We start from the raw sequence: 17,007 nt of genomic DNA, 5'->3' as shown, positions 1-17,007 counted from the left end.
GGTATTGAGAATAGGTCGTGTGGAAGAGTTACCTGGGCTCCCACCTCTAATCCTGCCCCACCTCCTGCTCCAGAGCAGGTGTAGCCCTGACCATGACACTCACTCCCTTAAGCCTTTCTATGACCTCCTACTGCTGGTCTGTGGGGGCCCAGCTTGAACACAGCAGTATCTGTTCCTCCCTCTGCAGCCTCGTCACCTGTCATTCTGTGCTCCAGGCCCACAACATACTCTTCATTTATTTGTCTGTTTTCAGGGTACCGGCCTGGGCCAGGCACTGTTCTCAGAGCTTGGGAGGCATCAGTGAACAAAGAGGCTCCTGCCCTTGTAGAAACAAACAGCCATACACATAACAAACAGGTAAGTTATATTGCTTGTTACAAGGTGAAAAGAAGATGTAGGAGGACAGGATCAGGAGTGCCGGGGTCCTGGAGGTAGAGTGGCTTTTGATTTTATTTTATTTTTATTTATTTTTTTTAGTTGGTTTTGGTTTTATTTATTTTAATATAAATTTATTTATTTTAATTGAAGGTTAATTACTTTATAATATTGTATTGGTTTTGCCATACATCAACATGAATCCGCCACGGGTGTACACGTGTTCTCCATCCTGAACCCCCCTTCCACCTCCCTCCCCATTCCATCCCTCTGGGTCATCCCAGTACACCAGCCCCAAGCATCCTGTATCATGCATCGAACTTGGACTGGCGATTCATTTCATATATTATATATGTTTCAATGCCATTCTCCCAAATCATCCCACCCTTGCCCTCTCCCACAGAGTCCAAAAGACTGTTCTATACATCTGTGTCTCTTTTGCTGTCTGGCATACAGGGTTATCTTTACCATCTTTCTAAATTCCACATATATGCGTTAGTATACTGTATTGGTGTTTTTCTTTCTGGCTTACTTCACTCTGTATAATAGGCTCCAGTTTCATCCACCTCATTAGAATCGATTCAACTGTATTCTTTTTAATGGCTGAGTAATACTCCATTGTATATGTGTATATGTACCACAGCTTTCTTATCCATTCATCTGCTGATGGACATCTAGGTTTCTTCCATGTCCTGGCTATTATAAACACTGCTGCGATGAACATTGGGGTACACATGTCTCTTTCAATTCTGGTTTCCTCGGTGTGTATGCCCAGCAGTGGGATCGCTGGGTCATAAGGCAGTTCTATTTCCAGTTTTTTAAGGAATCTCCACACTGTTCTCCATAGTGGCTGTACTAGTGATTTTAAATAAGGGCATCAGGGTAGCTTCACTTGAGTGAGGCTTTAAGAAGGGTGGTGATCATGCAGATTCCTAGGGAGAGTGTCACAGGCAGAGGGAGCAGCCTGGGAGCATAGAGACGGGGTTAGTAACAGGAGCAGCCTGAGAAGAAGGCAGAGCAGAGGGAGAGGAATGGGAGGGGGACGGGTTGGTAGGCCATCCTAAGGACGTGGACTCTTTTCCTGAGGAAAATGGGAATTGCGGCAGGGTTTTGAGGAAATGTGATCTGGCTCATGTAAATGTTGAACAACTCCCTCCAGCTGCTGTTCTAAGAATAATGGCTGAAGCAGGAACACAAGTTACAAGGCAACTGCAATAGCCTGCGTGCAAGACAGTGTGAGCAGCAGAGACAATGAGGAGGGAAGGGGCGTCTCGGATCCTCGAGATTTCAGGCTCCTTCTCTTGCAATAGCCTGTGTGCAAGACAGTGTGAGCAGCAGAGACAATGAGGAGGGAAGGGGCGTCTCGGATCCTCGAGATTTCAGGCTCCTTCTCTTGCAATAGCCTGTGTGCAAGACAGTGTGAGCAGCAGAGACAATGAGGAGGGAAGGGGCGTCTCGGATCCTCGAGATTTCAGGCTCCTTCTCTCGCTCAAGGCTGAGGGAATGCTGCTTGACCTAACGCGAGACATCGCCAGACTCGGAGTTCATTAGACACAGCAACAATTCAATTAATATGTGTTGAGAGTTAAAATAACCACACCAAAAACTCCAATAAAATGCCCGAGGCAGACTTTTTAGAAAAGCCTAACCAGTTCTAGGCATGTATCTGACACTTAGTAGATGTCTAATAAATGCTTAATGAGTGGATAAATGAATGATGCATCTTATACTGTGTGAATAATTACTGTACTCCTTTAGACATACTCATTTATAACCATTAACTCCAAGTATTTTATTACCATATATGTAATTCATTTTGATTGCCATGCATTAACACTTATTTTTGGTTTTTCTTGCTACCACTATAAGTCACTTAAGCTTCATTATGTTACCCAGATCACAAATTTGTTTTAAAAATGATCAAAGTGAACTTTTGTTGAGTTTGGTATGAGACTTGAGTTAGAGCTCTGCTGCTGCTGCTGCTAAGCCTACAATTAGCTTGATACCAGTGGCCTTGAGCCTCATCCTACTCAACATAAGGTGAGAGTTTCACATGCTGACATTGTGTGGCACTGTCTCTCACAGCATGAAAACTCCAGAACTTGATAGTCACTGAAAACTATATTGGAGGTCCACTATCCCACACATTTGAAATTTTTGGAGACAGGCACATTTTGGAAATCTGAAAATTCTGGATTTTGCTCATGTAATAGACCCAGTGGAGTCTGGGGCAGCATCTTGAAATCAAATATTTCTGTAGTAAAGCACATGAATATTTACACATATGAAGACAACAAACAGCTTCATCTAAGTGTGAGTCAAGTTTTGCTGCCAAATTAGTTATAAAAACTATTTTGGAAAAAGAAAGGATATTGGACCCTTACTTTATACTATATGCAAAAATTACCTCAGAAATGGATCAAAGACCTAAATATAAGAGCCAATACCCTAAAACATTTATAAGAAATCTTCGTAAAATTGAATTTGGCAATACACCAAAAGCACAGGTAACAAAAGAGAAAAACAGATACATCGGGTTACATCAAAATAGACAGTGTTTGTGTGTCACAGGACATAATCAACGGAGTGAGACGGCAACATATGAAATGGGAGACATTATTTACAAGTCATATATCTGATAAGGGATTAATATCTGAGATATATAAAGAACTCTTATAGCTTGGCAACAAAATAAACAACTTGATTTTAAAATGGTCAAAGGACTTGAATAGAAATTTCTTCAAAGATAACATACAATGGCCAACAAGCTTATGAAAGATGCCCAGCATCAGAAGTCATTAGGGAAATGCAAATAAAAACCACAAGGAGACACCGCTTCACACGTATCAGAACGGCTATTACCCAAAACCATAAAGAAAGTACTGGTGAGGATACGGAGAAATTGAAATCCTTAGGCACTGCTGGTAGGAATGTAAAACTGGCACAACTGTTATGAAAAACAGTATAAAAAATTTTCAAAAAGATAAAAAATAGAAATACTATATGATCCAATAGTTCACTTCTGGATATATATCCCAAAAGCCATAGGACTGGCAAAGCCCCATTACTTCACGACAAATAGAAGGGGAAAAGGTGGAAGTAGTGACAGATTTCCTCTTCTTGGGCTCTAAATTCACTATGGATGGTGACTGTGGACATAATATCAGAAGACAACTGCCTCTTGGCAGGAAAGCTATAACAAACCTATGTGCTGAAAAGCAGAGACATCACTTTGCTGACAAAGGTCTGATTAGTCAAGGCTGAGCACCGAAGAATTGATGCTTTTGAGCTGTGGTGTTGGAGAATACTCTTGAGAGTCCCTTGGACTGCAAGGAGATCCAACCAGTCCATTCTGAAGGAGATCAGCCCTGGGATTTCTTTGGAAGGAATGATGCTGAAGCTGAAACTCCAGTACTTTGGCCACCTCATGCGAAGAGTTGACTCATTGGAAAAGACTCTGATGCTGGGAGGGATTGGGGGCAGGAGGAGAAGGGAACGACAGAGGATGATATGGCTGGATGGCATCACTGACTCGATGGACGTGAGTCTGGGTGAACTCCGGGAGTTGGTGATGGACAGGGAGGCCTGGCGTGCTGCGATTCATGGGGTCACAAAGAGTCAGACACGACTGAGCGACTGATCTGATCTGATCTGATGGTCTTCCCAGTGGTCACATATGGTTGTGTGAGCTGGACCATAAAGAAGGCAGAACACCAAAGAATTGATGCCTTCGAACTGTGGTGTTGGAGAAGACACTTGAGAGTCCCTTGGACTGTGAGATCAAACCAGTCCATTCTAAAGGAAATCAGTCCTGAATATTCATTGGAAGGATCGATGCTGAAGCTGAAACTCCAGTATTTTGGCCACCTGATGAGAAGAGCTAACTCACTGGAAAAGACCCTGATGCTGGGAAAGATTGAGGGCAAGAGGAAAAGGGGGTGACAGAGGATGAGATGGTTGGATGGCATCATCGATTCAATGGACATGGAGTTTGAGCAAACTGCGGGAAATAGTGAAGGAAGGGAAGCCTGGCATGCTGATTGAACAAGAAACACTGCTCTACTAGAATTCACTGCTTTCAAAGGGCTCTTTGTGGAGGAAAAGTCAAGACTTCTTGTGAGGGTAATTGCTGGGGGGCATAGGGCAGGAAAGTGTGAGACAAAGTACCTCCAAAGTTCTGTCCATTCTTTCTTCCTCTTATTTTCCTCTCTCCACCCTCTTTTCTTCACTCCCCTTCCACCCACACTGTCTGCAAATGCTCAGAGCGCCAAGGGCATGTATGATATTGACTGGTTGAAACTGGACCAGAAAACTGTATACATTTCAACTACTTTTAATCCTCACCTCAAATCCTCCATATTTTAATCCTTATTCTTGTGCTGGGTCTCCCATCTCACTCTGGCCTCACTCAAACCTTCAGATGCCTTAGAGTGTGCCCCAGTACAGGGTGGCCCTGGCAACTGCCTCAGGGAACAGCAATGGAGGGCCTGTTCTGAGACTCTTCTTGTTCTGAGATATGCAAAGCAGTTTCTGAACTCGACAGCCCCCTGCCCTGCTTCCGTGTGCTGATGGCACCAAGGCCCACCTGAAGGCAAGAGGGGGTCCCTAAGGTGATTCAGGATCATGGCAGGTTTCCCCTGCAAGGGCCTGTCCACACAGGCTCAAGAACTAGATGCGCTGAGAGTGAAGAGTGAGCCAGATTTGGGGTTGTTATCAAACTTCAACCAGGAGCCTCTCATTAGTTTGACTCTAGACATTTATTCTGCTTTATGCTAAGGGCAGGAATAAATGCCAGCAATTCTTTGGGAGTCTGATAGTACATAATGCGCTCCTATTACAGTGCTGCCAAAAGTGTGACAGGCAAAGGCATCACTGATAGTGAGGATGCTACATGGACAAAATTTTGTATTTCAATGGCTAGAACTTAAACAAGTAAAAATATATATATAAATAAAATATATTAAAACCATAATTTCGTGGATATTAACTGCCTATGAGGAGAAGTAAAATAAAGGAAAGAAATGCATTAACATTCATTTAAAGTAAAACATCAGTAATGAGCTACAATTACAAAAATTAAGGTGGAAAATGGCACCCATTCTCATGGCTCCCTTGGGCCCAAACTGCAGTGTGGTCTATACAATCCTTTAAAAACACAGCCCATTGCTTTTCCTGAAATACAGGCTATTGTCCCTCTGGTTATCCACCTAAAAACACATGCTAGTCCCCACCCCCACCCCCGCCCCGATCAGCTGTAAGTCCAGGCCCCACAGGCCCCACCTATGAGGTGCAGGCCTGCTGAAGGGCCTTCTGTGCCCTGTGTACCACCTGCATCAGCTTTGATCTTGGCCAAGCGAGTATGTATGGAAATCTGTTGATACTGAAAGAAAGGAGCAAGTGTCCCTGACCATCTTCCTTTGACTCTGGGGACAGGAGATGACCACGGAGTTCGCAGTCAATACAAACCCCCAGCTATATGCTTGTGCTGAATCAGCTCCTAAAATCTCCTTTGGGAGCCCAAAGTCAGGGACTGGGTATCAGGTAGAAAAGTATAGCAGGATAAATATGGCTTCTGCCCTGATCCCCACACTTTAAAATTTACACTATAATTATGTGATAAAACTTCTGGATGAGCTGGCTAAAGTGACTGCCAAAAAGGAATCATTATTTCTGGCTTCCCTTGTGGTTCAGGTGGTAAAGAATCCTCCTGCAATGCGGGAGACCTGGGTTTGATCCCTGGGTTGGGAAGGTCCCCTGGAGAAGAGAAAGGCTACCCACTCCAGTATTCTGGCCTGGAGAATTCCATGGACTATACAGTCCATGGGGTCACAAAGAGTCAGACACGACTGAGCGACTTCTCTTTCTTACTTACTAGCATTGTTAACGTTGCTCTTATGGGCACTTACTTGCTTATGTCTGCCCAAAGTGCTTTTTGGGATAAAGTTTCCTTGGCCTATGCTCTCCAGGAGAGAACTCAAGGGCCTTGATTGTCTCCTCATCCATGCAATGCAGTGTCCACTAAATTCTACAACCTCCTGTATCGACCCCAAGGTCTTGTACCCAGGAAAGTATCCACATCAGGATCCTAAGCAAGAGAATAGCAATCCAATCTCCAGGTGAGCTGACTGCGAACACATTTTTTTGTGTGTTTGTATTTCATAGATATTTAAAGAATCTGGACTCTGGGCACATATAGGAAGTACAATGACTAGCTCACTTCCCTGTTGCTCAGTTTTTAAGAAAGTTTGGTTGAAAACAACCTTAATTTAGGATGATGGCTGAAGCATAGCGATCCATGCATTCTTCTCTCAGTCCTCTGGAATCTACCCCAGGCCAACAGAGAGCTCTCAGAATGGCCACACCATTTGGTCTATGGAAGAACCTCGGTGGCTACACAGCCATCAGCCAACATAAGATGGGCTTCATGAAAAACAACCAGGTGAGTATCAGTTCACTTCAGGCTTTTTGAGGATGTTGGGTCTCATGTCATAGAGCCCCCTCTAGGAAGATTCTCAGGACTTTCTCCCCCATCTCAGCACTGGGAGTAATTCCCCTTCATTTGGGCAATGAGTAAGTTTCCATCTTGCTGATGCCACAACTCACAATGCTAATCACCCCTCCCTGAGTGCTGGCCACAGGGGCCGCAAGCCATCTGAGGCCCACCTGGAGAACAGAGTGGGCCCGTTCACACGTGGCCCACCATGTGAACAGAGCTCCCACATGAGCTCAGTGGATTAACATCATTTGTGACTTCATCTTACCTTTCATATTTATATTTTCTACTTTAATCTCTCAGTCCCAAATTCTTTCTGTGAAAAATGAGATAATGAGCCTATCATGAGAATTAAAAAAGATGTATATAAACTGCTTTGCATTTTCTGGTATACATACTTAAGATACTTCCCTGGTGGCGCAGAGGTTAAAGCATCTGTCTGCAATGTGGGAGACCTGGGTTCAATCCCTGGGTTGGGAAGATTCCCTGGAGAAGGAAATGGCAACCCACTGCAGTATTCTTGCCTGGAAAATCCCATGGACAGCGGAGCCTGGTGGGCTACAGTCCACAGGGTAGCAAAGAGTCGGACGGGACTGAGCGACTTCATATACTTAACATACTGTAATAATAGCCAACAGTTACTGAGTGCTGACTATGCACAATGACTTACTCTAAGCACTTTGCCAGTGTGTTTGATCCTCATATAACTCTATGAGGTTGGTGCTGGTATTATGCTCATTTTGCAGATAAAGAAACTGAGGCCCAGAGATGTTAAGAAATTTGACCAAGGTCTCAAATCTACCATGGGTAAAACTTGGATTTGACCCTAAGCCCCCTGACTCTGAGCCCATGCCCATGCTCCTACTACTATGGTAGCTATTCCACTAAAGCTATTAAAAAAATAATTTCTCTTGTTTTTCCTTTTTATTTATTTGTCAGAGACTGCATGCAGTTATATTTAGGGTCACTAACTTGTTCACAAATTCCCAGTTTTATAACTTAAAGTCCCAACTCCCGGGACACCACTTGGTAGTTTTTACCATTACGCTGTTTTATCTTTTTGCAGCAGGACCACGGGTAGTACCTACAGATACCTTTGTGAAAATCAGGAAAAGAGGTATCCATTTACTTTCAACATATTTGCTTATGTAAACTGTCTTAAATCCTTAATGGAATAACATGGGATAAGAGAAATATAAATACACATTTCCACACTGTATTTAACACTTTAATAAGAGCTATCGGTAAGTATCAATACATGCATTACCTTTATATCCTTGTTCTGTCTCCCTGAGATCAATTTTGGTTATTGGTTTGAAATCAGTATCCCATAATCGTATACATCCATCTCGTCCACCAGTAGCAAAGCCTTCTTCACAAGCATACATGCTGAAGATTCCAGCCTGTTGATTAAGGCACATAATGCTGCAATCATTCTAAATAGTCATTATAGTTGGATCTTGATAATTAAAATATAAGACAAAAACAAAACAAAAATGAAGACAAATCCCCTGTTCTCTATTGAAATCCTGGTAATAGAACAAGTAGCCATTTGTAACATCCCTTTTAGCTAGATTAAAAATTCATAATAACCAGCAAAGCAAACTAGTTCAAGTGCTCCTTTGCCATGATTAAACAAATGATGGATTGTAAAAAAGTTTTCAAGAATTCCTTGGCTGAAGCAGATACAGAAATAATAAATTTCTTTCTGTGACAACTGATCATTATAAAGACACTGGTGGAGGTGTTTCATATAAGTCAAAGTTGCTCAGTCGTGTCCGATTCTTTGCAACCACATGGACTATACAGTTCATGGAATTCTCCAGGCCAGAATACTGGAGTGAGTAGCCTTTCCCTGCTCCAGAGGAATCTGGGATCTTCCCAACCCAGACATCGAACACCAGGTCTCCCGTATTGTGGGCGGATTCTTTACCAGCTGAGCCATAGGGGAAACCCAAGAACACTGGAGTGGATAGCCTATCCCTTCTTCAGGGGATCTTCCTGACCCAGGAATCAAACCGGGGTCTCCTGCACTGCAGGCAGATTCTTTACCAACTGAGCTATCAAATTCCTTCCCAATGGGGAACACATGTATACCTGTGGCGGATTCATTTTGATATTTGGCAAAACTAATACAATTATGTAAAGTTTAAAAAAAAATAAAATTAAAAAAAAAAATTCCTTCCCAAAACAAGTAAAGATATGTGGGCTAGGAACACAAACACTTCTATAGGTACAACAGAAGAAGTGCATCCCAATGAGTTCAAGTAGGCACTATTGAGCCTAAATGAAAGCATGCTGTTGCTGCTGCTAAGTCACTTCAGTCGTGTCCGACTCTGTGTGACCCCATAGACGGCCTCCCTCCAGGCTCCCCCGTCCCTGGGATTCTCCAGGCAAGAACACTGGAGTGGGTTGCCATTTCCTTCTCCAATGCATGAAACTGAAAAGTGAAAGTGAAGTTGCCCAGTTGAGTCCGACTCTTTGCGACCCCATGGACTGCAGCCTACCAGGCTCCTCTGTCCATGGATTTTCCAGGCAAGAGTACTGGAGTGGGGTGCCATTGCCTTCTCCAAAATGAAAGCATAAGTTACTCTTATGTTAGCTTGTTAAGCATCAGCTGAAGATGCTTTTCACATCTGATATGGTTTAAGAACTTAAAGCCTCGTTTTCTTGGGAAAATGTGCTACAAGAGTATAATGTTGACATAATATCCAGTGTAAAGAGAAACCAGGTTACTAAGGCAGGTTCTTTATGAATGAGGACCAATATTGACCTTTTAATTGTTTCAAGAGCTGTTTCATAATTAGCAAAGCCAAGAAAATTGGTCTTCAACATATGCTGCTGCTGCTGCTAAGTCGCTTCAGTAGTGTGGGGTCTGTGAGACCCCATAGACAGCAGCCCACCAGGCTCCCCTGTCCCTGGGATTCTCCAGGCAAGAACACTGGAGTGGGTTGCCATTTCCTTATCCAATGCATGAAACTGAAAAGTGAAAGTGAAGTCGCCCAGTTGAGTCCAACTCTTTGCGACCCCATGGACTGCAGCCTACCAGGCTCCTCTGCCCATGGGATTTTCCAGGCAAGAGTACTGGAGTGCGTTGCCATTGCCTTCTCCGTTTAACATATGAGAAAGGTCTAAAATTTCATAGTTCCTTTGCTAAGAGTTGCTTAAACTTGTTTTCATGTTCAGAGTAATACAGCATCAATCTGGAGGCAATAAGTTAAAGGTCTGCTGAGTTTCTGACATTATTTTACCAAATTTCCACTTATTACAACAGACTTTACCTTTCATATCATCTCCCCATTCTTCTGGGCATTTACACTCTATCATCTGTAGATACAGCAATGAAACTACTTTCAGTCAGTTCAGTCGCTCAGTTGTGTCTGACTCTTTGCGATCCCATGAATCGCAGCACGCCAGGCCTCCCTGTCCATCACCAACTCCCGGAGTTCACTCAGACTCACGTCCATCGAGTCAGTGATGCCATCCAGCCATCTCATCCTCTGTCGTCCCCTTCTCCTCCTGCCCCCAATCCCTCCCAGCATCAGAGTCTTTTCCAATGAGTCAACTCTTCACATGAGGTGGCCAAAGTACTGGAGTTTCAGCTTCAGTGTCATTCCTTCCAAAGAAATCCCAGGGCTGATCTCCTTCAGAATGGACTGGTTGGATCTCCTTGCAGTCCAAGGGACTCTCAAGAGTCTTCTCCAACACCACAGTTCAAAAGCATCAATTCTTCGGCACTCAGCTTTCTTTATAGTCCAACTCTCACATCCATACATGACCACTGGAAAAACCATAGCCTTGACTAGACGGACCTTTGTTGGCAAAGTAATGTCTCTGCTTTTCAATATGCTATCTAGGTGGGTCATAACTTTCCTTCCAAGGAGTAAGCGTCTTTTAATTTCATGGCTGCAGTCACCATCTGCAGTGATTTTGGAGCCCCAAAAAATAAAGTCAGACACTGTTTCCCCTGTTTCCCCATTTATTTCCCATGAAGTGATGGGACCGGATGCCATGATCTTCGTTTTCTGAATGTTGAGCTTTAAGCCAACTTTTTCACTCTCCTCTTTCACCTTCATCAACAGGCTTTTTAGTTCCTCTTCACTTTCTGCCATAAGCGTGGTGTTAACTACTTTACTGTATGTCAAAATTGAGCACAGTGTTTCAGTATTAAGTTTGTCCTTGTTCTTATAGAGCAGACCATCAAAAGAATTTATCAGTGGTTTCTGTTTGCATTCTAAGAACTTGTGGCATGGATGTGGAGGTGACACTCCCTCACTCAGAGTGAGGAAAAGCTACCTTTCTAACCACTATAAAAATAATAGTTGTCTCCATCATGTTGGCCACAGGCCAGCAGCAGTGACATCATTCCAGATCCACTGAGTCACTGTATGTATTTTAACAGGATCTCCAGGAGATTCGTAAACATGTAAAAGTTTGAGAAGTGCTAGTCTAGAAGATGAAACTGACAATGAAATACTTCTAGTTTCTGTGAAGCTGCTGCTGATAAATTACACTAATCAGCCAATTCATAGAGGTAAAGGCTAATTAAGTTATCATGCTTTTGAAATATTAAATTCTTCTAAGTGAACAAAAATAATTAGGGAAATCTTTCATGACAATTGCATATTCAGAATTAGCGAATACTAAAGCAACAGGGGAAAAAAACAGAAATTTGTGACATTAACTTATTTAATAAGTAATTCACAAATTTCCATACAGGAATACTTACACTATGTGCTCCTTGAATGGTGCGGACTAAATTGAGCCCTTTCCAGACATAGATGTCGCCATTTAAAGCACCAGAGTAGGTGATGTCTTCTTTGGCACATGCAAGGCAAAGGATGGTCTGAAGATCCCCAGTTTTGCCAAATATTCCTCTTTTTGCAGTCAGGGCATTTCCACATAGCGTCCAAAACTAGAACATAAGTGATAAACAATCCAAAAACAGAGTATTCTGATGCATCTCACTATTGGTATCATTGGGTAATGTTTCAATACATTGTATATAATTTTCTATAGCTGAACTATAATAGATATACAGGCTTCTCAAGTGGCTCTAGTGGTAAAGAACCTGCCTGCCAATGCAGGACACATAAGAAACACAGGTTTGATCCCAGGGTTGGGAAGATCCCCTGGAGAAAGTAATGACAACCCACTCCAGTATTCTTGCCTGGAGAATCCCATGGACAGAGGAGCCTCGTGGGCTATGGTCCATAGGGTCACAAAGAGTCAGACACAACTGAAGTGACTTAGCACACACATAATAGATACACATAATTTAACTTGTTTTGCTACAACAGTAGAAATTGTAGAACATTTTAGCCAACTACTAGCATTAAAAAAAAAAAAATGTAACAGTACTTTTTAAACTTTCAAAGTCCCCAAATTCCAAAACTTTGCTAAATGTTTCAGTTCAGTTCAGTTGCTCAGTCCTGTCCCACTCTTTGCGAATGTTTAGTGTTCATTTAATACAAAATGCCAATATTCTCAGAATTGGGATAAAATGGATGAATCATGTTTTTGTTTAATTTCTTGCCAAATTAAAGCACTAGGGTAGGTTTATCATAGAGAAATTTAGAAAGAGAGAAAAGTAAAAGAGGGAAATTAACATTATTCCCAACATCCCAACATGTCAGTGTATCTTCTAGGTATTTTTTGGTGTATATATATATGTGTGTGTGTGTGTTTTTAGAAATAATTTCTAATTAAAATGATATAAATTTTCAAGTAGAAACATTACTCAGAAATATGTTTCTAAATATATTTCATATAGTCAAATAATTGACTAGGCTTTTCAGTTTTAGCTGCATAATTTATTATGTAGACAACCATAAGCACAAAGGCTGAGCTACTTTATAGATGGTAGCAGGAAGACTTCTATGGTCATGTAGAAATTAAATATTTCACTTTGACAGTTTTTTTTCAGTATGTGAACTGGTGTAACTTTACTGCGATGTACATACTTAGCCTCACAATTTATAAAGCCTCTTTACACATGTTTAGTTATTTTATCTTCATAATAGCCTCACAAATAGGCTACGACAGATATTATTATTACACTCATTTGGAAGCGAAAGAAAGAAGGCATAAGTGACTTGCCAAAGGTTCAATAGGAGTTATACACGAGAAAATATTGAAATATTTGTCTTGAGAACTTTAAATATAATAAAGAAGATACATACAAAATAAAAAAAAAGATCATTTTAAAGCAGTATATTCTGACAAGTAGTAAGGAAATTCTAAGACAGAGAACCAGAATTCTCTGGAAAGACCAAGAATAGGATTTGAATCGGTGGTGAGGAAGACACCGCACTGTGGTTTAGGAGAGGAGGGTTAGTTACATGGAGGTGACAGGAAATGTGTGAGGAAAAATCAGAGGCAACCTTAACATCTGTGCTTGCAGAAGAGGAAAAATAATGGTCCTCTCAGAGTAGACGGGAATTCGAGGAAGCAGTTCTAGATGGCTTCACCACCCAGGAGGGCCAGGACTCAGGCAACTGGGTAGGTGGTGGCTCTTGAGAGGATGAGAGGCAGGTGTGCAATCATTAAAAAAAAAAAAAAACAAACACAAGATTCTTTTCCATTAAATGTCAACTCTGGGAATTTGTTTCTTTGGCTATTAATATTTTTACCAAAAGGCACTGAAGTATACATGGAAAAACTGCAAACAATCTAGGGACAGATAGGTATATGCTTTGGGAAAGCACGTAAGTATTAACTTTGAGCCTGAACAAACTATGAGACATGAACAACTATTGGTTGTACATACATACATGCCAAAGACCCTGCCCTTCCACAGCTGACACTTAAGGCAGACGTTTTTCGTTCTGTGTCCCCACACACGAAAACTAAAAGGAGAGTAACTATTTGGTAACTATTATCCCTTTGACTTGGGATGTGCACTTTGGCCCAAGATACTGAAATATTTCTAGATGGACAACCACACACACACACAGAGACTGGTTTCCTCAGACACAAAGATTTTTCTGATGAAATCACCCAGTCAGATATTCCAGATGATCAAATAATTCTCTAAAAAGACATACATAGCTGGAATACCAAGATGGGTATGAAATTTTCTGCAGAAAATAGCAAATCTGAGATGCTATCTCTTTTTGAGAAGCACTACATGTTTGGAAAATGTGACAGATAAGTGTAGCAACACCCCATTAAATTCACACTAAATGAAAAGACACTGTTTATCTTCTCCAATCTCCACTCACAGATTGTAATGCAAATTCTGTTAGAATTGGCAGGTACCTGGGAGCTCATCTGGCCCTCAGTAATCCCTAAGGTCCCTTCTGCCTGCGACTAGAGAATGGAGCAAAAGCAATAATATCCAACAAACCTGGTAGATTCGTTTCCTGTAAAACCAATGAAGCAGTTGATGCTCAACTGCTACTGTTTTTCAAGCATTTGTTTCAGGTAATTGTAATTTGCCTGTTCGCCAAACACTAGGGATTGCAAAAGAGAAAGGATTTTATTGAGTTGGCCAAAAAGTTGTTTGCTGAAATAAAGGCACTTTTTTGCTTCAACAAAAATCAGCTCTCTGCACAAGGATTATAAAGTATTTATGAAGCCCTAAGGCGATGTGATGGGAGAAGGCAATGGCACTCCACTCCAGTACTGTTGCCTGGAAAATCCCATGGATGGAGGAGCCTGGTAGGCTGCAGTGCATGGGGTCGCACAGAGTCAGACACGACTGAAGCGACTTCGCAGCAGCAGCAGCAGCAAGGACATGTGATAGCTTTGAATACTAGAACCTGTACACTCATCTTTTTGTCCCCTGCTTTTTCATTACTTTTTCCTTATATTGGAAGAAATGTATGTTATTGTAAAATAATTTTAAAATACAGGGAAATTTTAAAAGCCATCAATTCACTACTCAAAGATAACTGTTTAATATTTTGGGAGAGCCTTTCAATTTATTTCCTACACACAAAAAAATATTTTTAAAGTAAAAATATCAAAGCCACAAATTTATCCCACTCAGAAGTAGACTGTTCATAGCTCTTAAATATGTCCTTAAATAACATCAAGCAGTCCTCTAAAACATGACTTAAAATGATTGCACAGTATTTCTTCATATGGATATACCAAATTTTATTTAACTGCCTGGAGGGAGAGGGTTTCAAGTCTTTTGTTTAGTTTTACTTGCTATTGACAAGTTATTTAGTAATGAACCAGTGCTTGGTTCACACTCCTAATTATTTCCTTGGGTTAAATTACAGGATATAAAATTATTTGCAGTCTTTACTTTGGCAGCACACATAGTAAAATTGGGATGAAACTGTTTCGAAGGGTGTCAACATTTCTAAGGCAATTGACAGGCACTGCCAAATTTCTAGACTGAAAGAGCATACTTACTTATGCTTTCATCAGCAAGGTTTGAGAGGGTTCATTCCCCAAATCTTTCTCGATACCAGATCATCTTGATTAAAAGCACTGCTATTGTAAAGTGTCTATTCCTTAGTTATAGATGAGGTTTAATATTTTCAAGTGTCTATTAGCAGACAATCGATAAAAACAAACACTTTTGCCACTCTTTGTACATTCTGTAGATTTGCTAGAGGTCTTTACATTTCAACAACAAGTCAACACTCTACGCTTGTTGCTTATACTCTTCTAGCTTGTGATCTGCCTGCTTGTTTCTTGAGGGTAGCAGGAAGGTAAACAAAATGTTTTAATATTTATATAGTTGAACCTATCATATTATTCTCTGATACAAGAGACTTTCACCTATAAGGGTATGGAGAAGCCATTCTGGCTTATACCTGATTTGGCCTGAACTTTATGTGAACTAGAACAGCTTGACTTGTGGCCTGTCAAACATACATTGGACATCTGCTTTAACCATTAAAGAATGCATTATCCAGAGGTAAAGAATGTCTTTTTTGAAGGTAGAAACAAATGCGTCCCTTCCATGATGCCCATGCTACTACTCCTTCGAAGACAAGGTTCCCTTCCCAGATGCTAAGGTCATGCTGTCTCTGTGTATGCACTAATCTGAAATTATGAATAGTGAAGTGACAGTGTTAGTTGCTCAGTTGTGTCCTGCTCTTTGCATCCCCATGGAGTGTAGCCTGCCAGTTTCCTCTGTTCATGGAATTCTCCAGGCAAGAACACTGGTGAGTGGGTAGCCATTCTCTTCTTCAGAGGATCTTCCCCACCCAGGGATCAAACACAGTCTCCTCCATTGCAGGCATATTCTTTACCATCTGAGCCACCTAGGAAGCCCACATCTCTGTTGAAACCTTGAAGGAAAATAACTGTCATGTTTGATGTATGCATGTTCTTTGTTTCAACAAAATATAAAGGTGTATTGAAAACTATGTTTCTCCAGAATGCTTTCTTCCTTGGTGGAGACTGCACTCCGGGGCTAGTCCTCAGCTTGACTTGAATAAAACTCCCTTCCATTTCTTACTATGTCGTGTCTGACTCTTAGCGACCCCATGGACTGCAGCCCACCAGGCTCCTCCGTCCACAGGATTTTCCAGGCAAGAGTACTGGAGTGGGGTGCCATTGCCTTCTCCGTTTATTGATTATTTTTGTCCAATACCTTTATGGTTTATTTACTTTTATATTTAAAAATACCTTTCTCCAACTGGAAAGAAATTAAATATTTACTTATACATTCCTCTAGTTATTTTATAGTTTTTTAAACATTTAACTCTTTAATTCACAAATAGTTTATTCAAGTATATGCTATGAAGTAATGACATACAACAAGAATAATATACTGTTCTAGTGCCCATTTGTCAGAGATAGCTATCATACCCTAAACTGTCATTCATATTAAGGCCTATTTCTCAGTTTATTTTCTTTTTTGTTGGTGTTTATCTATCTTATGGCAGAAAGTGAAGAGGAACTCAAAAGCCTCTTGATGAAAGTGAAAGTGGAGAGCAAAAAAGTTGGCTTAAAGCTCAACATTCAGAAAACGAAGATCATGGCATCTGGTCCCACCACTTCATGGGAAATAGATGGGCAAACAGTGGAAACAGTGTCAGACTTTATTTTTTTGGGCTCCAAAATCACTGCAGATGGTGACTGCAGCCATGAAATTAAAAGACGCTTACTCCTTGGAAGGAAAGTTATGACCAACCTAGATAGCATATTCAAAAGCAGAGACATTACTTTGC

The 17,007-nt window shown here is 41.2% G+C and overlaps 1 protein-coding gene across 6 annotated transcripts in view; it reads right to left on the bottom strand.

Moving 5' to 3' along the window:
* The window catches only part of EML6 (EMAP like 6), a 285,324-nt gene that overhangs the window by 151,896 nt on the left and 116,421 nt on the right, over positions 1–17,007 (bottom strand). For all 6 annotated transcript variants that reach the window (XR_003513347.1, XM_027555299.1, XM_027555300.1 and 3 more), the window contains exons 6-7: positions 11,598–11,783; positions 8,136–8,271 (exon numbers count right to left, since the gene is read on the bottom strand). Coding sequence is in view for 5 of the 6 variants with exons in the window: in XM_027555299.1 (XP_027411100.1) it covers positions 8,136–8,271; positions 11,598–11,783 (322 nt within the window). In the remaining variant the exon portion in view is untranslated. The remainder of the gene's footprint in view (positions 1–8,135; positions 8,272–11,597; positions 11,784–17,007) is intronic.

The sequence above is a fragment of the Bos indicus x Bos taurus genome, chromosome 11, assembly GCF_003369695.1.
Source record: "Bos indicus x Bos taurus breed Angus x Brahman F1 hybrid chromosome 11, Bos_hybrid_MaternalHap_v2.0, whole genome shotgun sequence".
Lineage (NCBI taxonomy): Eukaryota > Metazoa > Chordata > Mammalia > Artiodactyla > Bovidae > Bos > Bos indicus x Bos taurus.
This window is presented reverse-complemented; position numbering and strand designations above follow the sequence as displayed.